This window comes from Drosophila sechellia, chromosome X (assembly GCF_004382195.2).
Source record: "Drosophila sechellia strain sech25 chromosome X, ASM438219v1, whole genome shotgun sequence".
Taxonomy (NCBI): Eukaryota; Metazoa; Arthropoda; class Insecta; order Diptera; family Drosophilidae; genus Drosophila; species Drosophila sechellia.
In genome coordinates this window covers 5,694,905-5,722,823 of record NC_045954.1, presented here as the reverse complement: position 1 = coordinate 5,722,823, position 27,919 = coordinate 5,694,905, and the positions used below count along the sequence as shown (strand labels likewise).

At 43.5% G+C, this 27,919-nt stretch overlaps 2 protein-coding genes across 3 annotated transcripts; both read right to left on the bottom strand.

The window, feature by feature from the left end:
- Positions 1–673: 673 nt before the first annotated feature.
- LOC6612326 (pancreatic triacylglycerol lipase) lies at positions 674–4,536 on the bottom strand. Its single transcript, XM_002036800.2, has 3 exons — positions 3,984–4,536; positions 1,937–2,832; positions 674–1,830 (listed from the first exon to the last, which is right to left on the bottom strand). The coding sequence occupies exons 1-3, from the start codon at positions 4,099–4,101 to the stop codon at positions 1,222–1,224; spliced, it is 1,623 nt and encodes a 540-aa protein (XP_002036836.1). The 5' UTR covers positions 4,102–4,536; the 3' UTR covers positions 674–1,221.
- A 2,105-nt stretch (positions 4,537–6,641) lies between these two features.
- On the bottom strand, positions 6,642–26,029 carry LOC6612327 (glutamate receptor-interacting protein 2). 2 transcript variants are annotated; one of them, XM_002036801.2, is made up of 10 exons: positions 25,858–26,029; positions 13,752–13,871; positions 11,043–11,255; positions 10,766–10,959; positions 10,282–10,592; positions 10,045–10,208; positions 7,915–9,133; positions 7,651–7,853; positions 7,107–7,585; positions 6,642–7,045 (listed from the first exon to the last, which is right to left on the bottom strand). In XM_002036801.2, the coding sequence occupies exons 1-10, from the start codon at positions 26,027–26,029 to the stop codon at positions 6,944–6,946; spliced, it is 3,177 nt and encodes a 1,058-aa protein (XP_002036837.1). In that variant the 3' UTR covers positions 6,642–6,943. The 2 variants fall into 2 exon arrangements, with proteins under 2 accessions (XP_002036837.1, XP_032580512.1); XM_032724621.1 differs by having other exon boundaries at positions 6,944–7,045; positions 10,766–10,956.
- Positions 26,030–27,919: the final 1,890 nt, after the last annotated feature.

Below are 27,919 nucleotides of genomic sequence, written 5' to 3'. Positions count from 1 at the left end.
TATTAACTGCCCGAATTTATACCAAGTAATAACTAAGAAACCGCAAAAAATGTAAATTTTATGTATTTTTGTTGTGACAACCTCTCACAACTTTTTTCTGTGTAATATGTGAGGCTTTTGGGCTGCCCGGAGAGCGTTGGAATGTCCAAATGTTCGATCATAAAACAAAGAGCCGGCCGCAGAAACAGAAACTTAAACTGAAACTCAAACGAAAACAAAACAGAAACGAAGACCAAAACCAAAATCGAAATCGAGACAGCAGCGAACGAAGTTGAAAACGAGTCGAATCAATGCAGATAATATCAATTATATGTAAAAGATACACATGCATGCGATAGATACATTTGCCCCGATAAGCATTTAAAATATTAACATCAACAAAGACTGGGGATCCATGTCATGGAATGTCCCCCGTCTCCACAGTTTCGTGTTTGTGTTTATAATTCATTAGAATCCACAGCTGATTTGAGTTATGGCAAGCAGATCCACAACTGGGGGCTTGTCGTGTTGTCTTTAACCTTTTTATCACAATTATCTAACTTCAGGTTCCCAATAAGTCGCGCTTTCGGTGCAAGAAGTGGGTCTTCATTTGAATAACCAAGATTTAAGTCACATGGAATTTACTTCTGAAAATTAAACTTAGCTTGTGCAATTATATATATAAACACAGAGATCTTTTTATATTTGCATGTTTATTTACATTAAATTAGACTACATCAGTGCACTACGACTACAAATACATTAAACTCAAAAAAAATATATGAAACATATTATTTTATAAAATAAATAACGGTTTGATGATTGTTTCGTATTTCGAACTATTAAAATACTATAATAAAATACAAACTGTTCCTCCTCAGCACGTTGCTATAAAAGTCGAACTGGGAACACTGTTTCGATCTGTTCCCACAGCGCAGACTTGCATCCCTCTGCCACTTCTGGTTGTGCAAACCACTTAGCGGCGACGCAAACCTGCATTGCTTTCTTTGATTTTCTACACAATCATATTTGTGTGCTGAGAAAGTGTCAACTGAATTATTAATTAATTAGCTAATTAATGATTAGACATGAGCGAAGACAAATATTAATTAGCCAATTAAGTAATGATATAGCTTACATACAGTTCCGAATTTAGCAGATAATTAATCAATTAATTGAAATGATAATATCATCATCAATTAGCCAATAAACTACCAAAGTTGCTTAGTAAACAGGTTGGTATTAATCCTTGCAATAGCTGGAGCGCAGGACATTTTCGGCGCCCGTGAGAATGGCTCCTTCGTGCTGAGGACATAATTTTAAGTATAGGTCGCTGGACTCCATCGCCTCGATGAGGATGTACTCCAAGTAGATACGCGGCGCAGATAAGATGCGCCATGTGAGTGGATTCAGTATATTGGTAGGATACTCCCAATTTACAGTCGCGTACTCCGGTTCTCGGAGATTCCGTCCGGCCACCAAAGCTTTGTATTCATAGCCCGGCTCGAAGTACATTGCCTTCTGGGAGAACTTCATCATCTCCGTGGCGGCTCGCTCATTCTTGCCACCCTTCTTCACCAGGGCATCGTGCAGCTGAATGGACAGGATGCCCACCTCGCCGCCATGTAGAGTACTCTCATCGTGTCCAGAAACCCGCACTGTTATCCTATAGTGCAGTCGGCAGAAGGGCTTGCTATCTCCAGTCCAAAGGTAGAAGACCCCTGGTGAATCGCCTTGCTGCAGCTGGCCCAGATCAACCTGCTCCTGGTAATCCTCCTGGCTGTGGTAGCCCATTCGCAGGCACGTGTGGCCCGGCTCCTCGCAACTGGTGCACTTCGTGTCCTTAAAGCTCTAAAAATAGAAGAAACAGGTTTACATATATTAAGTTTAAATATGAAAAATCAATCATCGAATTCTGTAATTCTGGTAATTGGATAAAAATGCCTAAGATACCCACCTCGAAAGAATCACAGGTTATTCCAAGAAAAGGACACTTCGAGCCGATGCTTTCCGTAAAATACTGCTGACTGCGAATGTGGTTGCAGCCGAGGAACTCCTGCATGGTGAGGAACAGCGTCTTCTTCTTAACCACATCCTGGAACTTCTTGTTGCAGCCGGGATTATCGAAGCCACCGTTTGGAAAGAAGTCCACATGTCCCAGTCGCATATTGATGCCCAGTCCGCCTTTCATCAGGGGATTGGCATCTGTGTGCACGATGTCCACGAAATGGGCATCCGTCTTGTCCAGCCGCACGATGGGATCGGTGTCCGTGAAGAGGGGAGCAGCCGGATCCAGACCCGTTATCCTGGCCGGTTTCAGTCCAAAGTCGTGCTGCAGGTGATAGCCAGCATAGCCGGACAGATGGGCACCCAGTGAGTGGCCAATGATGTGCACATTGTCCAGATTCGGAAGACGCAGCTCCTCGTACAGCATGTGCACCACATGGGCGGTGATGGCACCCACCAGCCGGATATTGGCAACAGCCTGAACATAAGGCGGACTGGCTCCACCGCCCCAATCGATGAGGACCACGGCTGCCCGACCCTCGGGTTCGTGGGCCAGCAGCGCCTTGGCCATGTCCCACATCCAGGGAATCGCACCGGACTCCAGGTATCCATGGACGAGCAGGAATATCTTGCCCTTGGGATTCATTCCCATGCCTTGAACGCTTTCTGGATCATTGAGATCCAGATACTTGGGCTGATCCAGTGCCCTTCGCGTGTGCAGTGTGAAATGGGGCTCGATCTCGGAAGGCTTCTGCGGATGCACATTTATCGAACGGGTCACCGTGTTCCAGGGTCCATTGATCGGAAAACAGCCATACACTCCAAAGCATTTTACCTCGTTGATGTCTGGCGAGAATTAAGAAAATCAGTGGGTTAGTTGTGGTATGTTTGGTCTATAAATCAACAGGCGAACACCTGAACTGAAATAAGCGGGTTGGCATTTTAGCAACAAATACCCAACTATCACTAGTTTTATATAGTTATAATTCAAAACCACTAAGGCTGAAATCTTGCAAATAATCTACTCGAGCAATTTTAATCCACGAAACTATAATAGGCATTATAAAACCATTAAACTTTTAATATTCCTTTAACCTTTTGCAACATCTCAATTAGAACTGTTGTGGTCTGGTAAAAAGCCTAACGATCCATGAAAAAGCCTTAGACAATTTTCAAGATGTCAGATGAGTCTAATGTCCCATTAAGTATTTCATATGGGCCAGAAGACTCCAATTTATTTGGCCAGTGGTGCATGGATTGCCGTCTCTATTTTATCGTGGTCTTCTTTTCCCTTTCCGTTTGTATCGGAAGTTTTCGATTAGATAGGCGTGCGCCGCGTCCCTCCAACAACTAAATACATATATGAATCTACATATATGTACGCACGATATGTGCATAAATGAAACCACACCGGACGGAGTCGCGTCATTAGCCTTTTGGGACCCTGATTTCCAAATCAAATCGAAGCACGCCGAGTTGCCACCTGTGCCATCATTACTCAGGTGATCGCAATCGCCGCGGGCTTCTTGGAAGAGCTTTCCCCATTTGCCACTGCGAGCAGCACTCAGCATCTTTGGATTTCAAACCACTAAAGATCCGAAAACTGTTTGTTCAGCACACACAGCAAAAGAAACCACTTAAGGTTGCCCCTAACTGGGCCTAAATGGCACAGCTGCGGCCAAAATAATATCTCCAATTACTGAGCTCTTTAAACTGAAGATATTTCGTATAATTTGATTCTTGAGAGTTTCTTGTAGTTATTTTGTTTAAATTAAGTCAAATATTGTAATCTTTAAGTAAGTTTCGAATGATAGTTCTACATTTTTGTAAACATTTCATTACATTGAAATAGTATAGTATAGCTAGTCCTATTTCTACCGATGCTGTGGCTCAAGTGGCAGATACTTTTGGGCCACTTTCGATGGACATGTTCTAGTTACGATTGGGTGGTGCAATCGGTGGTACCCAAAAGCGGACTCGTGTCTCGGATTACTTACCACTTTTGGGAGCTGGTGGCAGGTCCACCAGGGTGTTGACCGCCGCCCGACTGGTGTGGTTGGCCAAGTACAACATGGTCTGCAGCATTAGGCCGCCCGTGGTGTTGGCCACGTACATCCTGCAGCTGTATCTGATTCCGATTCCGATGCCGAATATGATCCCTTAGATCCTGGGGATCTTGGAAATTCCAAAACTGAATCACACACTTTTTCCCAGGGCTTTAGTCAGTTCTTAACTAAACCACAATCACAAATCACTTGAACGAGTGCCACTCGAGTTGGCTATTATCTAAGGCTAGGAGGACTGTATAAGTTACGATGGGATCGATCGATCGATCGATCGGCCGTTTGTTTTGTGCCTGGCTTTTCTTTTCTTTAGTTTTAATTAAGTTGACGTTAATCTTATCGACTGTCTTTCGTCTCGAGTGTGCCGTTACCTTGTTAGGTTAGTTATCTGGCGGCCCTCGGTTTCTTTCGATTTTGACTATCGCCTATGACTGGGCTATATGTCGGGTATATCTCCGCCGATCTGAGTCGCTTGGGAACCGTCGCACCACTGAGCGGATCAGCTGCGCACCACGCAATTTTTATAAAGACGTAGACGTCGCGAGAAATCGAAACCGTAACCGAAATCAGAAAGCTGCATCCGAAGCTGCAGCCGAAGCCGCCGATCGATGATAGTGCTGACCGATCCGCCGATTTTCCGACATATACATGTGCGTATAATACGTCTACCTCTCAAAGGTCAAGTGTAATAAACAGTTGGTGGAAGCCGCATAACTCGTGGAAATTACCTTGAAAGGCTTTCTAGAATGCATACCTTAGATCTATAACCCTATAAAGTATCACTATATATAAAATTAAATATTGATAACTACTCTCCTTTTACAGATATTTCTTTTATGGAAGTTATGTCGTATTTTCGCTAGACAGCCAGCACTGACCAATGAGTTTCGGCACGCGACTTACAGCAGAGAGTGTGAAAGAGAGAGGAAAGCAAAAGGCCCTGAGCCGCTGATAGTGCACAAGTCGAGCGTTTCGCTCAGTGTAGATGCAAAGTACACCAGCTGCTCTTTGTTGGATGCACCTTCTTGATAAGGAAGCCGATCCGCTCTGCCGACGACAACAAAGTGACCGCCATGGAGGCGTTGAGCAATCTTGTACAGGAAGAGGGCGGCACAAGGGAGGATCTCATGGTGGGTCAGAAATAGAGGATGGGGAATAGCCCCCTTGGGCAATCAGCAGCTGTTCTCGACAACCCATTCGGCACGGCGAGAAAAACATACTTATTTGTAGATACTACCCATAACGATCTTCCTTTGAACCGTGCAATACCAAATATGATATTTTGCGGATATTTCGATACTCTTGGAAATTTAAAAAGATTTTTCGAAAGCTTCCTTTAAAAGTAGTTATATTTCTAAAGATCAATGTATTTGTAAAGCTTTAGAGATTTAGGCATGACTAACCCCATGGTTTCTCTACTAAAAGAAAATTGTTCTGTGTGCAGCAGGCCAAGTGAATTTCTATGGAAACTGTGTCAATCGACAGGCCCCTGCCACGTCCCTGCCCCTCAGCCCACCGCCCCTGACAGGTGGTGGTGTCAATGTCTGGTTAGCACTAAATATATTTGCATATGTATATTATGTTTCCATTGGCAGACGTTATCAGCGGCCAGTGATTCTCGCAGAATCCCGTTTCGCTTTCCGTTTCGAGGCGTCCAAAGTCCGGAGAAGGTGTTTACGAGTCGGGTTTCCGATCGCTCGACACTCCACCAGGATCTCGAATATTGCCCATTGACGTCAAAGAGGCGGCCTTTCAAAAGCGTTATCATGACCTAAAGTCTGTCTGCTTTATTCTTTTTTTTGTTTACGACTTTCTTTGACTGCCGACGGCATCCCCTTTTCTCGAAAACCCAAACAAAAACCCTGGAAAAACACGTAATATCTCTACAATAACTGCTCCGTAGTACGATCTATACTTAGATCTTTCTGACTCAGGGGGTTTTACTTCCGCAAAGATTCAGCAGCTTATGCCCCGATTTCCGATAAGCGTCGAACTTTGATTTCGAAAATTGATTCCGGTTCAAAAATCCACATGCATTGCAAATCAACACAGGTGTCTATTTGTTTTGATACTTCCCCATGACAGGGTCCAACGTCACAGCCACGCCCACTTGTCCCTAGCAAATGTAAAAACATTTTGTTTACAATGGGTATTACATGTGGCGTATAGATTACACCGAAAGGCTAATTGAAAACGGAACACACACTGCAGAATATGAAGAATATTGAATAACAATCGCTGCAATCGCTCTCAATGACATAACCCCCAAGGGGATTATGGTTTACATGGATCAGTGCCAGATCGGGGGTCTATAGCTTTACAGGGTACAAAGTATAAAGTACGCACAAACGGTCAAGAGGCATGGAAATTACAAAAGGATTTTAGATTGATGGAAAACAAAGCTAAAAACCCACAAGGCCACGCTTTAAAATATAATTTTATAGTAAATTATATTTTCTATTGAATCAAGCATTCTATTTCTATAAATCTAAATTTTGGCATACCCCTTCAAGAATGTAGGTCATACAAGTATAAACACAGACAAGAGGCTGGAAATTTTCTAATCTTTGAAGGCAATAGAATTATTCATAGTTTTGATTGTTTAGTTTGGAACAAACTTTCGGTACGATTGTTTATTTGCTAGAAAACAAATTTTAGCGTAGAATTAACGTAGAATTATGGCAGATCTATCTTAGAGAGGACATTATTTGGTTATGGCAGACTGTTTCGCTCCAATTGTCCTTGACGGTAGGGGTTTTTCTGTTTGTTTGTGTGCAAGTTTCGCTCGTTAAAGAATACAGGGCTACATGTAGTATAATATTATGGGCTAGCAATGGCACTTAGGATTAGCTTAGCATACAACTAGTTTAACATAAGGATCTCGGGCAAAAGCATCACTCAGAGCGCTGCATGATCATCACGATTTTATCGCCAGCGGCTGCGATCAACGGAACAGTGAGACAGCAATCGAAGTCCTGCGTCTTCATCTCATTTACCTGAGGATAAATACAATATACATGTGTAAAATGATAAAGGTAAGCATAACTTCAGACCAACCTGCATGATCCGATCGAAGGGCTTCAGTAGACCGCACATATCGGCAGGACCTCCGCTGCGAATCCTGTTGATGAATACGCCCCGCTCGTAAAGTCCATCGGATACCGAGAATCCATAGTCGTCGTACACCTTGTCCTTGTACAGGGTGACATGAAACACCCGGGGCTTTCCACTGCCCGAATTTCCATTGGCTGCTCCGCCACCATTGACATTCCCGCTGCCCGACTCCTTGCTGGCCTCCGTATTCGCGGACGGACTCCGGGGACGCCTTTGCACCTTGGCATAGATGGCCTGCGTCTGTGGCAGATGGCTGCCATTGGCTAGATCGTGGCTGCGCAGGATCTTCAGGTCGACCAGATCGCCGAGATTCTGCAGCAAACTGGTGGCATGCGAAAGGGGCATGCCCTGCACCGAGTGCTCATCGATAGCCAGCAGCTGGTCACCCACGTGGATCTGGCCATTCTTGTGGGCAATGCCACCTGTTTGTTATATTATAAATGTTTTAGTTTAAAATATTCATAATTTTATTTGTAAGTAGACTTACCCTCTACTAGGCCACTGATCGTAATGGACTTGGTGATATCCTCGCTGCCGGCCAAAGTAATGCCGAGCAATCCTCCCTTGGGCTCCAAGCGCACCGTGAAGATGATCTGGTGCAGGCTGCTCCCGCTGCTCTTGCTGCTCGAACTGGCCGCCGATCCGTACACCTTGTTCTCCATGGGCGGCGGCAAGGCGGTGCAGTCGACACTGAAAAAAAAAAATACTCATTTAGAAATTTTCAAAACTTATAAGATATATGTGGACTCACCTGGCATAGCGATTGAGCTCATATCCGGGATACATCTGCTCCTGCTCGTCCTCCTCCTCGGGCAACTCGGTGGTCAGACTCTGCGTATTGGGTGGGGCCACATAGGATCGACTGTTGACCCCGGTGGACCAGCTGTTACCCGCCTGGTTACCTCCATTTGAGCCTGATCCAGACCGCAACTGCACGGACTGCAGACTGGCATCGTCCATGCTGGGCACTCGGAAGTAATCCGGTTGCGGAGTCCTCGATTTCAGGGACACGCAGTCAGCATACTTGCCCGCCGTCACATAGGCACTGCTGTAAAGATCGTGATCCGTGCTGGTGGACACTCCCATGCCCATGCCCAAGTTGATACCACTCGCCGGGCAATTGCTGTAAATCGGAGTGGACATGGGCAGGAAGTCGGGCAGGACGATCCGCTTGATCGTCAGCGTGGTGAAGTCCGAAGAGCTGTGGCTGGGATTCTGCGATCTGCCCTCCTCCTTGAGCAGCGCGTCCACGTTGAAATGCTGCACTGGATGCTGGTCCACGGCCAGCAGAATGTCCCCGGATCGCAGGGAGCCACTGCGATGGGCAGGACTGCCCATTTTCACGTCTGAAATGACCAGACCACCATGACTGGAACCACTCACACTCAGACCCAGTCCACATTTTCCGGCCCTGAGCAATTTGACACTAAAGACACCACTGGCGGGCACCACGGCATCCGGCATATCGAACTCGATCTCCAGTTCCAGCCAGTTGGCCGGCGTTCCATTGCTCGCTCCATTGCGACTGGATCCGCCTTCGAGCAATTGCCTCATGGCCGCCGCATCCAAGCTGTACATCTTGTTAATGGCCACGATGCGATCTCCCGCCTGAATGCAGCCACTACGATCGGCCACCGAATCCGCCACAATCTGGGCAATGGATACAGCACCCGGTCCTCCAGATCCGGATCCCGATTCAGACAGGATGATGCCCGCTCCATGGCTACAATCGAGGAGGACGGGAAAGCTCTCCGCCCGGCAGAGGCCCAAACCCATTCCCAAGCTGCTGCTGCCATGGATGCCACCAGTACCCACCGATCCTCCCATGGAGCCTGGGGTGCCGCATGCCGGATTCTCCAGCGGCAGGGAACTTTTCCTTGCGAAACGCTGACGCTGGCGACCGGCCGTTGAGGATTTACGGGACTCCAGGGTGCTAAAGCTGTACTTGGGACTACCCAAGGCGGTATGACCTGAAAGGATTAGGTATAACGTCTCATGAATTACTTCTAGTTTCAAGGGTTTATTAAGTATATATACAAGATTCATAAATCCCCCACTAAAAAACCGAGTGGGAGTGGTGCCTCCTCATCCGCTTCCTCCTCTCTTTCCATTTGGCTAAGTAATTTCCCCCTTGAATATCTGAAACATTCAATCACACCTCCCACCCTGCCAACTTATGGAAGCTTTTAAGACCTTCTCCGATGGCTATGTTGGCCTTGTGCCGAAGACTCCACTCTGGCGACTGATCCGCAGCTTAGCCAGCTGCGTGTCCTCTCTGCCCAGACCACAATGTATGGCCTCCACTCTCCTCTGTTATTTTCTATTCCATTTGCTATTTCCGATTCGGATTCGATCGATTGTCAAAAAAAGAGACTATTCCGTCTGTCGTCTTGGGGAAAACGATTTTGGACTGCGTTGCTGCGTGTTTGCTTAGCAAATGGAGGGAAAAACTTGGAAAAACAATTGATTGGCCGCAGCGAGGGTGGATTGAACGGTTCTTGGAAGAAAATATAAGACGATATTAAGTGGAGAACATAACGTATGCAAGGGAACATTACTAAATTGTGTTGTATACGCGCTATACTATATAACACTTGTGTAAAATTCACACTTCAACTTAAGTTTCTGACTTGTAACTTCATCTAGAACTCGTGGATCTCTCCTCGCTCCAAACTTTATATGGCCTGGCGTCTCTATTGTTTCAGCCGACGCTGCTTTTGCTGTTCATTAGCCGTGACGCCCACGCAGACCTTCGTCGCGCCGCTTGGGAGCCTGGCTGATTTGGCCTTGCAGATTTCGACTGGCAGATAGCCGAAAATAAAGGCGTGGGGGACGAAGATGCGGGGATCCGGGGATCTTTCAAACCAAATCCAATACTCACCGCGACGGGCCAGCGCGTGAGCGGGCATGATCTGCATCTGCGTGTAGCCGCGACCCGTGCTGGTGTCCAAAATGGTCATCACCTCGTCGGGACTGAAGGCGGTATGCTCGATCATTGTGTCGTCGATGGAGAGCACCTGATCGCCAACGGATAAGGCGCCGCAACTGGAACACAAGCCAAAAACGAAAACGGGCACATGAGAATGGATTCTACAATAATCGGAGATAGACAACCTACCGATCTGCAATGCTGGCGGGCAGGATACTGGCTATAAAGACGCCCGCCGATTCCTCGATCTTCTCACCACTGGAAGGAGAACTGGAACCGGAACCGGAAGCGGGCACCGCCGCCGTATAGTTGCACAGCACCAGGCCCAACTTGTCGTTCATTGGTCGCTCGATCTCGATGAGCAGCGGTCCCATCGAGAACTCGACGCTCTGCACCACAGAAACATCGTACTCGATGGTCAGGTTGGTGTAGCCGGAAACATGACCGCCGCACTTGATGATCTGCTGCGCCTCCGCCAACGTCTTGCCAATCAGTGAGACCTGAGAGGAAAAAATAGATTGAACACAAATACAACCTTCTAGACGATCTATTTCGAAACCTATTCTAACGATAATATTGAGTAGTAATATTTAAAAACTATTTTTGGCCTGGCAAATTTCTGGAGAAAGCCAAAGCGGAAACGGAAGTGTCACTCAAAATCGAAATCACTCACATTATCGACGCGCAGCAACCGATCGCCTGGCTTGATGCGACCGGTCTTATAGACTGGTCCATGGGGCCTCACATGGGTGACGATCAGCGGGTAGTCGGCGCCGCCCCTCAACGTCAGGCCCAGGCATCCGCTCTCCCGCTCCACGGTGATCTGCGCCAGCTTCGAGGTCACACAAAGGCTGTTCTGGGAAACTGCTGCGCCACCCGGAAAGGAAAATTATAAAAAAAAACAAAGAGTTTGTGGCAGTTGACCCCGATTTTCATATAGGTTAACCTACTGCATTCGGGCAGAGAGTACTCTATCTCCACAATGGCTGGACACGCATCCGATCCTCCGGCGCAGAGCATGTTCATCACCTTCTGGTTGCTCAAACCAATCGTCGATATGCCGTCGATCTGGTGGAGACGATCGCCGGGCGCCAGGAAGTCCGCCGCATGACCCACCGGGTTTAGGGAGCCCACCACTGGCGGATACGACAGATCGTTGCGTTCTAGAGGATTTAAGATAAATATAATAAATAAATATACGTATTTATAATATGAGAAGATATGTTAAAGATGTAGATTTTTATACACTTGAGCAGATAAAATAATACATTATATTTCCCAGTTACTTATGTTACTCAATCAGATAAATCTTAGATAGACAGACATCTGGTAACCCGGAAAGGCCTGCGAGATCAATCTCCCTAAGAGACCAACACCTTGGCGAATTAATTAGAGCTCCTCCCGATGACTGATGACTCTGGAGGTTGTATGTGGTAGCCCCCCGATTCACTCCTGGGATCCACCAATTGGATTTCCTGTGGCGACTCTGTCAGCGACTCATCAGCCGACACACAGGAAAAGCGCATGAAAATCGAGGGGGGAATACTAGATACTCGTAGTGCGGCGCGTAAATAAAGAAATTGGGTAAAAAAATAGACGACGGCCAGTAGTTTGGGGCCAGCCGCAATGGGAGCGCTGCTGGCGAATTGCCAAAATAAAAAAATAAACTAACTAAAGAGCTAGCCGCCGAAAAATACAAAAAATAAAAAAAAAACAAAGAACAAGAAAAGAAAAATTGCAGGAAAAAAAGGGGGGAGGGAAAACCGACGCGACGCTTTATGACAACACACATAGCTGGCTGGCGACCACGGAGAAGATGTTAATGGTGCCGGCGGATCGGGATTGGGTTATATGGAGGCAATGCTTACGTCAGAGAGCACAAGGAGTACCCGTGGCCTAAGTCTAAGGTTAACCCCCAAAAAAAAAAAAAGACGACCCTTGCCCACTTCACTTCACTTCACGCCAAATCCCCAACGCGGCAGATTAGTCAAGAGTACAAAATCCGAATGGGTGGACTTTATATTCTGATTCAGACGAAATCAGTCACAGCCACAGCACCGGGTGTGCTAATAGGTGCTAGCTTGGATTAATGCTGCTAAGAACTATATAATTTAGTAAACAAACACGGAATTTATCCTTACATTTCTTGTCAACGGTTTTCTTATCTTTTCGATTGTTTTAATGGCATTAAAATATAGTAATGAATACTACTGTGCCTGCGTGTACATACTCATTATTATGTCTGGCATCGAAACCCTCCATCCGCCCCCTCAACTTGCCCCTGGGGGTGGGCTTCTCTGTAGATTGGAACGATGATTTATTTTGGCAGCAACAACAGCAGACGGAGACACGAATACGGACGAATACGACTATGAATACGGAGCAACGGCATTATCGACGGAGACGGAGACGCGTTCCGCATTCAAATCGAATGATTCGGGGTCGGCCCACTTTGTCTGGCGATCGGCGGAATACAGCTATAGCAATACAGTTATATGGCATAGCCATAGACCAGGAGCCACCCCCAACTGTTGGCCATGTCGGCCATCGCATCCCATCCCATTGCAGAAAATATCACAGGGCAGCCCATCATGGACCCGACCCCATCGACAATACAATAAATCAATGCTGAGTCCCGAAAATTAGTACAGCCGTCAGATATATATATAGACGTCTATATTCTTTGGACAAAAAATAAACGAGGGAATGGACAAATTTTTTTCATTTTTTTAATTATAATTACTGATATGAAGCTACTGGAGATTCGGTTATTAGGTCGGTTTTTTAGACACTGCTTATATTTTTCTAAAAAATATGGATGTAAAAATTTAGCAAAGAATATGGTTTTATTGGTGTTTTGCCTATTACACGGTCAAAATAAGTCTCACAATAAAAACAAACACTGTTTTGAGCAACGGGCAATCTAAACTTTCGATCCAAATCCCAATCTGCAGACTTTTGAAAATTGTAATTTTTTTAAATTTTTTGCATTTTTGGTAAGGGGTAACATCATCAAAATTTGCGAAAAATGGTCAAAATTTAAAGTATCTAGGCTGGTATACCAATCGATTGTAAATTAAGCTACGATTTCAACGAGGTATGACATTCCTTATTTGGATGATTCTTCGAATTGTTATGGTTAAAAAACTGATTTTTTTTTCTGAAAATACAGACATGGAAATTTTGCAAAATATTAGTTTTTCTAGCTATAACCTGACCAAAATAAATCTCACAATAAAACTATAACCTGTTTTCGGCAGCGGACAACCTAAGCTTTCCCTAGGCGAATAATAAATTAATATACATTTTGTAGATATCTATTTCTATACCTCGACTCAAATCTACAACTTCAGTTATCCCCTATTGGGAGATTTTCATGGATTATGCAATCATTATTATTAGCGACCCGCATAGTATGTGCTCTCAATTGATTTGATTGATCCGTGGCTCAATTTGTGTCTAATATAATTATACAATCAATGCTGATTTCCCATGACAGCTGTCAGAAGATTTCCCTTAGCCCAAGTACAAACGGGCATATACGTATGGATACTCTCTCTAAACCGCCATAAAGATATCGACTTACCCCATGGATCCCCAACCCCTTCTCGTTCCACTTGAGATGCATTAGTGGACGTGGATGAGAGCCCCCTTCTCACCTGCGAATGTGATGGCCAAATGCAGGGCATTCCGTGGCAGAGTGATGGTGGCGTAGGTGGTTCCCCTTTCCGGTGCCAATCCGGAGTCCTCCGATTGCGCCGGACTCATCGCCCGGTCAACTGCAAGAAAAACAGAGAAGAGAAAAACTAGAATAAACACGGGGGATCACACATCAAAGGGGAGTCGTTCGTTCGTTGACCAACTTCTTGTGCATTTTTCCGTAATTTTTTCAGCCACACCAGAGATCAAAGGAGGCACTGCCTCCTCCAAGACGACCAATCCAAACCCACAACGTATCCAATTCGATTCGGAGAATTCCCAATACGAAATACAAATCGCGACCTTCGGCGTCGCCAAAAAAGCTTCAATTAAAATTCCACCAGCGAATGAATCTCACTCGAGGAATTATAAAACCACAAAAACAGACATGTACAACGATATATTTATAAAAATGTGAACTCAATTAATCTTGTAGGATGCCCCCAAACATGTGGCACAATAACAAGTATAAGTGGCGGACCGCTCTGGAAAATTGGGAAATCAAATCGAATGGCTTGATAAATGGCAAATGCCTGTAAAATATAAAATTTTGCAATGAAAACCAAAAGCTTTATCAACTTGAGCCCACTCATGGTAATTAAAATATTGTGAATAAAATGGTCAGACAATGGTCTTACTTTTTGAAATTAACAAATGACTTAGTGATTTATCCCAGACTATTATTTTCTATATAAAATAAAACAATTAAATCTACTGATGAAGCGACTTATTCGTGATTGTTTGCAATGGAATCACAAAAGTTTCGGATGCCAGAAAAACGATTATCTACTGTACCGCATACAATGTATGTGTGTAGCACTCCCCCTTATTTTCCACCCCTCTCCCATTTGCCACCCCTACTTCATTCATCTTTTCTATATTTTTTTTTTTTATGTGTGCTTGTGTGTGGCAACACTTTTTGTTTTTCTTTCGGGAACCATGCGGCGTATACGCGATGTGCTACAATTACGCCGTGTGTGCGTACCGAGTGAATTTTCCTCACGCACACGCTGGCAAAAAAAATGCCGAAAAAAACATACCAAAAATTAAAACTAAAAAGAAATATAAATATATAAAAAAAAAACCGAATAGAATAAGAACACACGTGGCAACGTTTGACGCAAGCGGACGCGACTTTTATTTTCGAACGCTTCAATGGCGCATAAAGTTTTTCTTAATGCGCCCGCCCGACTATGAAAAGCAGCAACAATAATTAGGCAAAAGCAGCCAAAAGAAAATGGAAAAACGGGAAAACTAACAGGGACGGTGAGCTGCTAAAAAACGTAACGTTTCGCTTCATTTGACCGACACACACACGAAATTCTCACATATAGACAGCTGATTCGCTATAATTTATTTTCATTTAATTCGTTTTCTTTGCTTTTCGGCCGTGCTGCTTCTTCGGCTCGAAAAGGTGTGCCAATTTGCTTTAGTTGCACCTTTGGCCACACTCAAAACAATTTCTATGTTTTTCCCATTTTTCAGTAGAATAAATCTTCTTTTTATTTGATTTCGTATAACTAATGCATATGATCAATGAAAAGTGACACCTTCTATGTTTTCCCATCAGGTGAAAATGTTTTCTGCTTATCTCTCACTTTTATCCTACCCCCTCGCTTTCCTTTCTCCCTTTATTCCGTCTCCGCTTTGATTCGCATTCGCTTTGAAGTGTTCACATTTCACTCTGCGGCCAGTGTGTGTTTTTTGGATGCGCTTTTCATTTGCTATTTTTACATGGGCATTTTCATTTTAATTTCCACTGGTAGGCAAAGGCGCTATTAGTTATTTCGATTTTTTTTTTTTTTTGTGGCGAGCTTTGATTTTCCACGGTGCTTCGCTTTTTGTTTTTTCTGTTTTTTGACATAATTCATTGGAGCCGTTGGGGCCGGCGAGCGGAAATTATATGTACGCCCGGTTTCATAAATAAATGTAATCAGAATTAAGCGAAAAGCGGGAAAAACAAGGCGAACACGAGATTCCCTGGAAGTGCTCGACATTTTCCCGTCTCGGAAAATTTGGGGGGGAAAACAAGTCGAAATGAGCCAAGCGCTAAATGAAATCGAAAAGAGCCCATAAAATAGCCAACTAATTTGATGGAGTGCGTATGGATTTATGAAATACTATATACATGTGCTGGAAAAACATATGGAGGTATATATACATATATTTATATATATGTGTTCCGATTTGATTCCGGAACTGATTTACACATTCCTCAAATTCAACTTTGAATGTTAACAAGTACGAGGAAAGCTCTGGATTAGGGGAAATTTATTTATTAGTGAGCGAAATGTATTTGAAAATAAAGCAATCGATAACAAAGTCACGGATGATAACGCCCTATGAAATATAGTAGTCGATAAAAACGATACTTTTCGATGTGCAAATGCTTAAAATCTTCGGCCACTTAACTAATTTCGCAAATGTGACAACTGCCAAGGATAATTGACATATAAGTATCATAACTCTACTTTATGGATCCGCAGCTATTAAGTGTTTCCGGGAGAAAACCGTCGAGAGGGAAAGTGTCAAAACATTAGGCCCAAATTAACTTATGGACGCCGTCTAATTCACATTGCCATTTGCAGTTCCGTTCTGGAGAAGATGAAATGGATTTGGATCTATGGGATCCCTGGCATCTCCAGATTGCTGCTGGGGCAGTTAAAGCTATTTTTGACTTTTCCCCGCCTGTCGTGCGTTTGTTTTTATGGCCACTCGCGGAAAAGTTGCTCGCAAATTTATCGGCGACAGTTGCCAATTCCTTCTCTAGCGGAAATTGCGCTCATCCGAAAAAGATGCAAGGGGGGTTCGGTGGGGGAGAAAGCAACGGGGGGAGTGGCGATGCCACCCATTCTATGGACTACTTCCTGAAGTCATCCTGTCGAGGCAATTAGACAGAGCACAGATAGTGCTACCAGTGGATTGAAATAGACCCCAGGCGATGATACCCCAAACTGAAGATCGGCGTTGGAAAATTGCACAAGTGCCGATCCAGACAGACAGCTCCTCCATCGCTGGGGGTCGTCAACGTCAGGGTTTCCCAGCTCAAGTACCCCCACCCAGCCTCCACTCGCGATAATGTTGTCTTCTGGAATGGTTCATTTGCCTGATGGAATTCGTCGGCGAATTGCCACATTTACTTGCAAAATAGACACCATTCAAGGGAAATCTGCGCAGCGTGATCTGTTCATTATAAAGAGGAGAAAAGAAGGGGGAAACTGACATTCCAAACTCTAGGAATCTCAAAGCATTTCAGATCATGAGCTTCTTCTGGCACACTTTAGCAGGAAATAGTTTTAAAATACGTAGTATCTTTGAAATAGTCTATCTCTATAACTATCTCCTTCGATATCTTCATCAGTCTTCATCAATCGAAGCGTTCTAGTTGATTGAGTTGTTCCTGAAGATAGAAACTACACGTATATCCAATTGACAGGTGCTGGAAGATCCCCCTTCGATGTGGATGTGGGCCAAAAGAGTCGACTAATTGACTGATTGAGTGTGTGAATGTCCAACTGACTGACTGTGCGATGTGCGATGGATTGATTGACATGCCAATCTATTGGCAACTTGACGCTCTGTTATTGTTTGCATTTAGCGGCGCTTTTCTCCACGCAATTTCCAGTTTATTTTTCTGGCCCCATAAAAAATGGAATGGGTGTATTCGGTTGAGAGTGTTCGTGTTGCAAAAGGGGGGACACCACTGTGGTGAAAGGGGGTCAGAGGGCTAAGGGAACCTGGAGGGCAGAACCTGAAACTGCGTAGTTTTTACGTTCGAGTAAGTGCCCATGTATCCATTAACCCACAAAATGCAAACTGGGTCTGCACTACAAAGAACGAAAAGTGACTTGAAACGTAAATATATTTTCCACCATGCAACTTCGGACAATATTCTTTGTTGAAAACTTACTTATCAAATATTATTTGAAAACTTTAATGCTATTTATTCAATGAAATTTTTTAGAACTGAGCTGTTGTGTACTTCAAATTTGCTTTCCCAAGTGCTGATGACTTTTTCATTAATGGACACGCAGTTCAGGGCGTGAAAATGCGAGAATGTCAAAAATTTCACAATGGAATCTATTTAGCACAAGGCTTCCCTTTCCCCCTATATATCGTATATATATGTTTCCCCGCACATTTTCCTCCTTGGCGAAGACAACAAGAAAAACCAATTATTGCAAATGAACTCGAGTGTGGTTCCGCAAAAATGTCAACATCTGATAAAGCCGCAACAAAAGCGAATTTCCGAGGACAGCCCTCCATGGGCGTCGGCTGCAAGGGGGTTTGGGGGAAGGGGGGAATGGGGAGGGGTGGGGTCAGGCCCTGCAGCCAAAGTGCAACAGCCGCAACGAACTCAACTTAAATGAACCGAACTTGGCGCAAAAAAAGGGCGACCCTTGCTAAAAAAAAAGAAAAAAAAAAGCAAGGGAAAAACTCAAGGAGCCAGAGGGGGGAAGGGGGTTGAGAGCGCAGGAATACAGACCCACTCGCATTGGCAGCCACTCCATTGAGATCCTCGGGTATTTAGCAAAACGCTGACATTCATTTGCCGACTAAGCCCCCATAATAAATGTATAATAATTTGTGAAGCAAAATAACCGAAGCAAATCAACAAGTCAGGGATGTTGCAACAAGGGGAAGTAAATTGATTAAATCAACTCTTTTTTTTTTTTGGGCGATCACCTGGACTTCTGAATGTTCTGCTACTGAGACATACAATGTTTCGCATTCGAGGCCGTTCCCTGTAGAACCTGCCACACCCAAGGACCCAAATCCCTGGGTGCAATGTGAGCTGTATCCCTGGGACGGCAGTAAAGTCGCACATCGTAACAAATGTGGCTGTCGCTGCTCCTCCAGCTCGACGTGCCTCCTCCTTTTGCAGTGCGAAAAAAACACCCTTTACGCGAAAGTATTTCAAGGCGCAGATGATGTTGCAGCTCAAAGGGGCAGAGTTGCAGGGGCGTGGAGCCGCCACCAAGTCGCGTTGCAGTCGAGGAACTTTGCATCAAAATTGATTTACGACCATTTCGGTATTTTTTTTTTTATGCCTGTTCGAAGGGGGAGGAACAGTGGGTAAAAGCTGAAAGTGCACTCAAAAAAATACAGATGCAACTTAATAACTAAATAACTAATAACTAAACTATAACTTAACATGATATATCAGCTGCTACAACCCTGAAAGTCGATGTATTTGTAAGCAAATACCCGATAACTTATCGAATTTCTCCCAGTGCATATATGTAGACTCATAATTTCGTACAGTACATTTCATTTCAGCAAATGAAGAAAGAACATTTGACAATTCAGCAGCACTTCTCAATATGCGACACTCGCCATGTGCGACACTTTCCCCCTCCTCAAGTGTCCACTTAGCCCCAGCAAACCAGTTGCCCAATATTCCGACTCCTATCGGTAAGGGGCCCCAGATTTATGCCCCAAAATGTTAATTACCCGTAACCGATCCCCGGCCGCACTGGCAACTCACGCACAGAACCAACCAATCTTCCATTGATGATAAGACGGGGTATTCTGTTGCACATACACTATCCGAAATGAAAATAGGTTCGCTTTTGGATAGCTCTATTGAGATTTTACCGTTGACAAAGTCGCCACGATAACGCTTCGGTATTTTTGTTTTTTTGAGCAGGAGCCGGGGTTCGGTACTTCACGCAGAAAGTGATTGGGAAAAAACAAATATCGTTAAATTTGTTTCGGGGAGGATGCATACAAATTTGTAGCTCGAAATTCAATTAAAGGGCCACCAGTAAAAAGATATTTATTCATAGGATGAGATATACGAGTATGTAGGAATGGGGTAGGGCAAATGCTGGCGGTTATGAGATGAAATGAAGTGTTATGCCGCCCATAATGAGACTGTGACCGATCACTGGATAGCCGGAATCCAATTTCCCAATTTCCCGAAACGGAAAGTGAATTTCCCATGAAGTGAACACAGCATCATCAACATTCAACAGGGAGTTTAATCGTACTTGCGACTCATTAAAGTAATTCGATCGTTATGAAATTTGATTGATGGCTCGATAAGGGAGTTATCTGTTGAAAAGTAACACTTTATTAAAGGGTTGCTGATTGGTGGTTGTAAATATTTATAAGAACCTTTAATGTTGTATGATGGTAGTATTTAAGAAAATTCCAGATATTAGGCAAACATAAGAGACCACAAATATTTGCACACACACAGTTGAGAGGGGTGAGGAAAATGCTTTACCAGTTGTGGTAAGTGGAAAAGTTGCTCGGGCGGTGGGTGGTAGACAGACAAATATTTATGGCAACTGCAGTGCAAGTGCAACAGAGAGGGAAGCCTAATGAGACAGAGACGGGCGAGCGGTTGTCATCCAACAGCAGACTTTACAAATTAATCCAAAATGCAAGTTGTAGACGCGACAAAAGGAGCAAAACACAAACAATAACAACAACAAATTATATTAAACGTGTGCTGAACACAGTGGCGTAGGTGGGGTTTTCTAAGGGGGAGTGGGGGTTCACCAAAGGTGCCAACTAGATAAATATTTCACTGTTTTCTATAATGAAAGTCAAACTAATTTCGGAGGGGTTGCTGAACCCCCTGTAAACCCCTGGCACACGCCTCTGGCTCCATGACTGTTGTTGTTTTTATTTTCAGTATTTGTTGCTATTTTTACACTGCGCTGCAACATCAGCCGTTGAAATTGTGACATTTTCCCTCACTACGCATATTTTCTGGTTGCAGCGGAAAATGGGAAAATGGCTGGGGAAATGGAGAAGGCTGGCAGGAAAAGCGGCGACAAGGGGCCGCGGATCGTGCGCATTGTGGACCGTCTCACACAAAGGACAGCGTCTGTTCGGCGGCTCTACAAAATAAATGTATTTTCAATTCCAACGTGAACTTCCAAGCTATGCGATTTGTATGTTAGTTAATAAAAACATTTTTAGGAAACTAAGGGAAACGTTTCTTAAAAACTTTCTTAAAAATAAGTTTACAAGCTCTATCGTTATTCCGAATTCTCAATCTTTAACGGCGGTTCGCTATTGGGAATGTTTACTGTAGATATCAGTTTGTGTATGTAAAATGTGTGATTCCCCTGCTGTCTGCATCTCCATTTCTCATTTCCCCTTCCCCTTTCTCTTTCACTGTCTCGACTTATGTTTGCTGCCGAGTGACGTCGTTGTGGCAGATTTCGCGGCAGCAATAGGAAAATTAAACAAAAATAAATGGCAGCAAAATGTTTGCAACATGCCACTGCAACAACAGCAACAACAACAACAACAGGACCATAAGCAATTTGTTTACAACAACAAATAGAAGGAGACCACACAAAGGAAAAGTGACCATAAAATTGGTTCGAAATTGGTTCTGGGTATGCACAAAGTAATTGTCAAAAATAGGCGAAAATTGAAAACACTTCAAAGGAAAGTGCCTGAAAGTATGAATATATTTTAGCAGCAAATTGCTAGAATATATGCTAAAGCCATTAAAAATGTAATGTACAAGTTGGAGAAAGGAAACTTTTGCTTGAGGAAATTGGAAAGTTACACGATGCATTTGGAAGTCAAAAGAAAGTAATTGCATATATGCTTACTCTGAAGTACTGTGTAAATATCACTCATCAAAAAATAAGTTGATTTCTACAAATTGCGCATTAACTTGCAACGCTTTCATTTGAATTGAAATATCCCCATTAAATCAGTTGACTACAGTGAACCCTGGCTGGTGTGCGTTCATCTACCGACTGGAGTTCAACGGAAGTGCAGTGAACTTTTATACAGTTATTGTGGCGGAACTTTGCTTTTGAGTTATCAGTTGGCAGCAGCTGCTGCCATTCCATTCCACTCCAATTCCAGCCCACAACCCAACCCATTCCATTCCATCCCACTGTAGCTATTGTGCCCATACGGCCCACTGTGCACGGTGGGGCTGGGAAAGAGGTAACAGGCACAAATGTCATTTGCCTGGAGCGCGCTTTGTTTACGTGCTGCTTCTTCGTCGTCGCTTCCGTTTGATTTGGCAGCTTTATGATATGGGGCCCCTAAAGGATTTTCACGCCTCCCAAAACAAAAGAAGCACTCTTCTTTGGCACTCGAAAACAAAACACTCAAAGCTCAGTGGCGTAGGCTGAGTTCGTTATAGGAGGGATCTTCAAAAACTTTATATCTATTCATACTTAGATTGCGCCTGTCCCAGCCTTTTAAATTCCATTCATAGTTATTTGTACTTTTATTTTAAGCTTGAATTTAGTGGAACTTTAACACTACTATTAATCCCATTAGGGGTTTAAGTCAGGGGGGTTTTATTACCCCTCCCCCCATTGTCCGCTACTCTCTGATAAACAGCACCAACTGTTGAACATACTGAGGAATCCCACTCGTTTCGTTTTTAATTGCGTCAAATTGTTGAGTTCCCTTCGACGCTCCGCGGACCCCCTTCCCCAGCGCCCATGTCCGTGCCGTTGTTGTTGTTGCCTTTTTGTTTACACTCGATGGCCGCAATGTGGCGAAAAATAAAGACACACACACACTCGCACACGGGCACACACGCGGAGAAAACTCTTACGCACATGGCATGAAAATTGGAAAAGTGGGAAAAGGTGGGGGGGAATGCCCAAAAACAAATGGGGAAGTGCAGCTGGACGGGTGGCAAGGGGGAGGAGCACAAAGCAGGGAAGTGACGCGACAATCTTACACTGAGAAAAAGTAGACCGAAGACCCTGCAAATATTATTCACTTAAAATGTTTTTTGAAACTGTACAACTCTTATATTCCCTAACTTAAACACTATAAACATGGTACTTATACTATTCATATCTTTGAAGTTACACATTTAAGTTTTTCCATGTGTAGGGACACAAATTTGAATATTTACCCAAATAGGCATAGACTTCTTGTCGTCGACAACAATGCAATGAGTTAACCCGCTCCTTTTTCTGACGCCCTTAAACCATCCACTCAATTCCCCAAACTCCCCACTTTCCCCCATTGCATTCATCACATATCACCCAATTCCTTGGAGTACAAATAGTAAAACAGACCGGGAATTATGGAAATCCCTGGATGAGCGAACCTACTCCCAATTTTTATTGTTGCTGCATGGCATGAAATCCCCGAAGGGGGGGAGTGCTTAAAATCGGAAGGAGCGATGTGGGCCCCCAGAGAGTAAAATAAACCCATCAACAGCAATGAAATGTCACCAACGATTCGGAAATTGCAGCAAAACAGAAACATACTTAAAACTGAAACTTAAACCATAAAAAGGACTTAAAATAATTCTAAAACGATTGAAAAGTTGTGAACAACACTTGGAATTAAAAACTCCCCTCGATCGTAAAAAAGAAAAATGCACATACCCTCAATAAATGTTTAAATCACAATTGCTTTCAAATCAGTTGTAAAATTCGAACACTTCAATTTATTATTAATAAAAACGTAACAAAAGCAAAACACAAATAGATAGGATAGTATCCGACCCATTTTTATTTGTCGTTTTACTTGTCTTTCAAGCATTTATTCAATGTAGATCATAAAAAAATCGACATATCCATTGGAAAATCGCATAAAATCTGAGAAAAGAACACACATGGTAGATGTAAAAGACAGAGGGAATTATCCACTATCAATTCATTTCCGATTTTTGTCATTGGACCATAATCATCAAAATTCCATAAATTTAATCGCCTCATAAGTTCGACACATTTTCCATGTCAGACGTGATCTTTTTTCGATTCGACCATCACAAAAAAATAAAACTCTGACCTCAATTGCATTTTTGTATCATTTATTTATCACCGTGAAAATGTATCAATTTATTTATTGCTTAGACAAATGTCATTTAATCGAAAAAAATGTCTAAGATGTTTTAGCATTTAATAAATTTCATTTGGAGACCCATTATTCCTAAAATGGGAAGCCCTGCAAATTTAGATCGTATTCCCATCGCCTGCCTGTCAACACTGACAGTATAATCTGTTGATCTATTATATCATTTCGACATTTTTCGAGTAGTTCCAACTCTTTTTACGATTTCCAATGTTTTGTCGTTGATTTTATGGACACTTAATGTGCCATAAAAGTGGACAAGAGAGCGAGGGGTTCTTTTTTCGATTCCAATTGGGGGGAGTTGTCATCTGTTTGATTTTGGGTCCGATGTTTTTTTGGTCTGTTCGGTGCATTGACATTGAACACCTTTTGATATTCTCAGGCCTTTGTTTGCATTCGGGGGAGTCAAATGAGCAGTCAAATCAATCGCTGCAGTTGTTGTTTCTGCTGTTGTAGCTGTCATTACTGTGTAAACAAGTGACATCTGGTCATCCTCCCCCCTTTTTGATCCCCCTCCTCGGATGAGTGCACGCCTCTGTTTGCCTTTGGATAGGCAACCATCCACAGCCACCAATTGCAGATGCATCTACATGCATACGTGCGTGCCTTTAGGTTTACACAGGGGGTCGAAACAATAGGAGATCAAATGTTATGTGTCAACAGGGAAATAAATCTCGAAAGGCCTTCAAGATCCAACTATACACTTGAAAACTAAACAAGACCAATTTTAATAAAGCCTAAAGCTAAATTTCTTCAAGCTGCTATTATCTTGACCACTGCTGTACGACTTCATCTAGTCATTTGGCATCAATGGGCGATTGTCTGGCCCCGTAAGCGCATCCACTTCGACCAACTGCCACCAACAGAAGCTGCATTCTGGCCAGGCACTTGGCCTTATCTACCAGATACAATCTGTGGCATTCCGCGCAAGAAAATTAAGCAATGAAAAGGGGCAACAGCAACAACAATGGCAAAAGTCGGAGCAACAACAATGCGGAGCATCAGAAATATTTAATTAAATGCTTAATTACGCTTGCCATGCCATAAATTCATCAAATGCAATTTAAGCCCGCGCACACGAACAGATGCAGATACTTTTGTATCTCCTGCGCTTCTCTACTTCACCCATAGCACATCGGTATCTGGTTTCCTTCTCTTCTGGCCTTTTCATTCATTGGAAAGTTCAACTGCAGTTGCAATTGGAGTTGGGCCATCATTTTACCCCGCTAATGCCTTAACTGGCATAAATCCCAGCCGCCTTTTTCCTCGCATCTATCCTGGCGGCACTTTTAGATCATTAATCCGCGAAAGATCAGCGGAAAAGCTGAAAAGAAAAACAGAACAGCATTCGCGGAACGGCTTTTAAGATCCTCAAAAAGGGGAGTCCTATCTAGATCAGTGTAGACTTTTGATAGGTCAAAGTTGAAACAGTAGCCATGGAGGTGGGAGAATCTGATACTCTTTTCTTCCAAGCTGATTTATTATAGGTACACCAAATTCTCGGTATTCCTCTTTGAGATTGCGCAATCCATTCAATTAGGTCTTCAATTGATGGGAAATGCATCTGATCATCTGCTTATCTGATCAGCTCCAATTAGCCATGATATATAGCGATATAGCAGCGAACCGTTGAACTTCACTGATTTGGCAATCCAATACGATTGCCATTCGATGGCCGGGTAATCCATCAAACTGCCTGCTGATCCTATTAAACCAATCGCCGGGTAATCAAGGGTCAGGTCACCCAGCTCCATCGGCTCCATGGGGGGCTTCTTTATTTCTTTGATACTACTCGAACATCTTGGGGAAGGGGCGTTGCAATTGACAAATTTCGAGCGATCGGAAAATGAAAACGAAATGCGAGCAATTACTTTCAATTGAAAATGTCAAACACTGTCTTGGCCCACAAGCACGCACTGAGCGAAAACTATCTTTTCAACAGCACTTGGATGCTTGATACTTGGATATAAAGAGATGCAAATACACCGTCGGATATTTGTATACAAATCTATATCTAAAGTCGAGCACTTGAGGGCCAAACGCAAGCACCTTGGGCGGAAATGCGATAACCCTGAGCGGGCGGGGAAACGGCGGAAAGTCGGCAAGTCGAAAAGGCGGAAAAGCGGAAAATGGGAGCGCACATGTTGGGCGCTTTTAGATGATTTTCGGCTGGCTATCTGCTGAGGAAGGAAGTGGGTTGGGGGAAATGGGAAAATTCGAAAATTCGAAGATTGGGAAAGCCCCATCACTTACCGGATAACATGGGCGCCAAGGCGGTGTCCGTCGGTGGATGATGGTGTCCATTGAAGGAGTTGTTGTGCGAGTCCTGTTGCTGTTGTTGCTGCTGCTGTTGGTCCTGTTTTAGGGCGGCCGATTTTCCGGGCACACAGCCACCAATGGGCTTCTTCGATTTCCACAATTTCATCTTGAGTTTTCTTTTCTCGAACTTCTCCCCAAATGGGAAAACGCAGCGATCTCTACGATTTTTCAACACTCATGGCAAATTTGGCATTTTCACAAACAAAAAAAAAACTGTATATTTAAAAAAAAAAAAGTAAAGTAAAAGTAAATTTAAAAACGAATTCGGTTTCCAATGGAAATCGGGGAATTCGAAAACAATTTGGAAATTCAACGGCTGCGGCGGCGACGGCGACTGCGATGCGACTGAACCTGACGATGCGCGCACGTCCGCGGAGCACGGCCAAAAGTTGCACAATGAGCGATCTTGCCGCCAGTACTAGAGGTGGCAGAATAATCGATGTAACATCGATAGTATTGATGTAGCGGAACATTTTAATTAACTTTGACGTTGAGTTTTGTCATTGAACCTTTTTATGCAAATGAGTTTATATTTTTACTTAAAAGTGTAAATAGTTAATCAAAAGTTTATGTGTAACGCGATTTAATTGTGTGTATGTACATATGTACTTATTTGTATATGTGATAATAACATATATTTGTATGTTTTCAATTTTCATATTTATTAATACGAATGCACGCAAAAAGCACAGCAAGAGTAATATTTTTCGTTTATTTCGATAGTCAATGTTCTCCCCATAAAACATCGAAAACATCGACGGCAGTAAGCATCGATGTTTTTCCAGCTCTAGCTCTAGCTGCGTGACTCACTCGCGAGGAGAAAAAGAAGATAAGAAGGAGAGCGAGAGTGACGCGTAAGCGGGGCGCTTTTTGGGGAGTTTTGGCTACTGGAGAAAGAGTTTTCTCTCGCTCTCACTCTCTTCCTCTCTCTGGCAGAAGAGTGTCCCATTGGCACTCAAATCACAGACCGCCACTCCAAAAGCGCCGTTATGAGCCCGCTGATGAGCCGCAGGCATGACAATCAGCTGCTTCTGTTAACCGTTAAGCGGTAGTCCGAAATGGTTAATGGTTTAGTGTGTTGGGAAAAGGGGTGACTTGGGTTTTGGACTGTGACCCCAAACGCCAAACAACGAACGCAGAAAAAAATGCTCCCAAAACGGGTGTCGCGAATTTGCTAATTAGTCACGAAAAGCGCGACGGCAACTGCTCGAAATGGTCAACAGAAACAGGACACAACAAAAAACGAAATGAAATGAACCAAATTGGCTGCACGCAACCAGTGGGCACATCTGCTGAAACCAACAGCTGGTATTAGCCATGCACTAAGGCAACTACCAGTGGTACAAACTCAAAGGGCAGATATTATAATTAATTAAGAAATAATTCAAGAGCACTCATAGAAAATTCCCAATTTTTATTCAGGAAGTTACTTTTTGAAAGCTTTAAGCCGCAAAGCCACTTTTGTTCTACAAAATCTTAAGTTCACCTCAATTTAACATCTGACTGTATGTTTTGCTCTTATTTATTTTGCAATTGTATATTGGTTACACCGGAATGTTGTTTACAAAACATGTCAATGCTGCGATCAATCAGATTTTGGGCAAAGTAAATATTTCAGCGGGTGTTCCCACCAGATGCCCCCAAATCCTGACCCCGAGGGCAATGACATGAATACCATTTTCCTCTCGTACACCTATTAATACATATTTATATGTGCTTTAAATCCGCTTTAACTGCAAGTACAAATGTGGCCACATTTTAGGTTAAAGCTGCGGATTTATGGGTGACTGGGTAAGGCCCATTCCGCCCCAAAATATTTCACATAGTACGTATGTACATGCCTACATATACATATATTTATTTTTATGCGATTCCCTCTTCCGTGTTAAATGCTTTCTTCCTTTCTATCTTTTTTTTTTTTTTTGAGGGGCGAGGTTTAATGTCTTTAATGACCTCGACTAATGATCGAAGCTGATTGATTCAGCAGAAACGTCGA

What these genes read in the sequence shown, in the direction of transcription:
- LOC6612326 (XM_002036800.2), bottom strand. Translation starts at nt 4,101, where the DNA reads ATGTACGTGGCCAACACCACGGGCGGCCTAATGCTGCAGACCATGTTG. An exon ending in GCCACCAGCTCCCAAAAGTG is followed by an intron (nt 2,833 to 3,983) that starts GTAAGTAATCCG and finishes AATTCTCGCCAG; the next exon opens with ACATCAACGAGGTAAAATGC. An exon ending in TAACCTGTGATTCTTTCGAG is followed by an intron (nt 1,831 to 1,936) that starts GTGGGTATCTTA and finishes TTCTATTTTTAG; the next exon opens with AGCTTTAAGGACACGAAGTG.
- LOC6612327 (XM_002036801.2), bottom strand. Translation starts at nt 26,029, where the DNA reads ATGAAATTGTGGAAATCGAAGAAGCCCATTGGTGGCTGTGTGCCCGGA. An exon ending in CCCGCCAGCATTGCAGATCG is followed by an intron (nt 10,209 to 10,281) that starts GTAGGTTGTCTA and finishes CTTGTGTTCCAG; the next exon opens with TTGCGGCGCCTTATCCGTTG. An exon ending in GATCAGTGGCCTAGTAGAGG is followed by an intron (nt 7,586 to 7,650) that starts GTAAGTCTACTT and finishes TATAACAAACAG; the next exon opens with GTGGCATTGCCCACAAGAAT.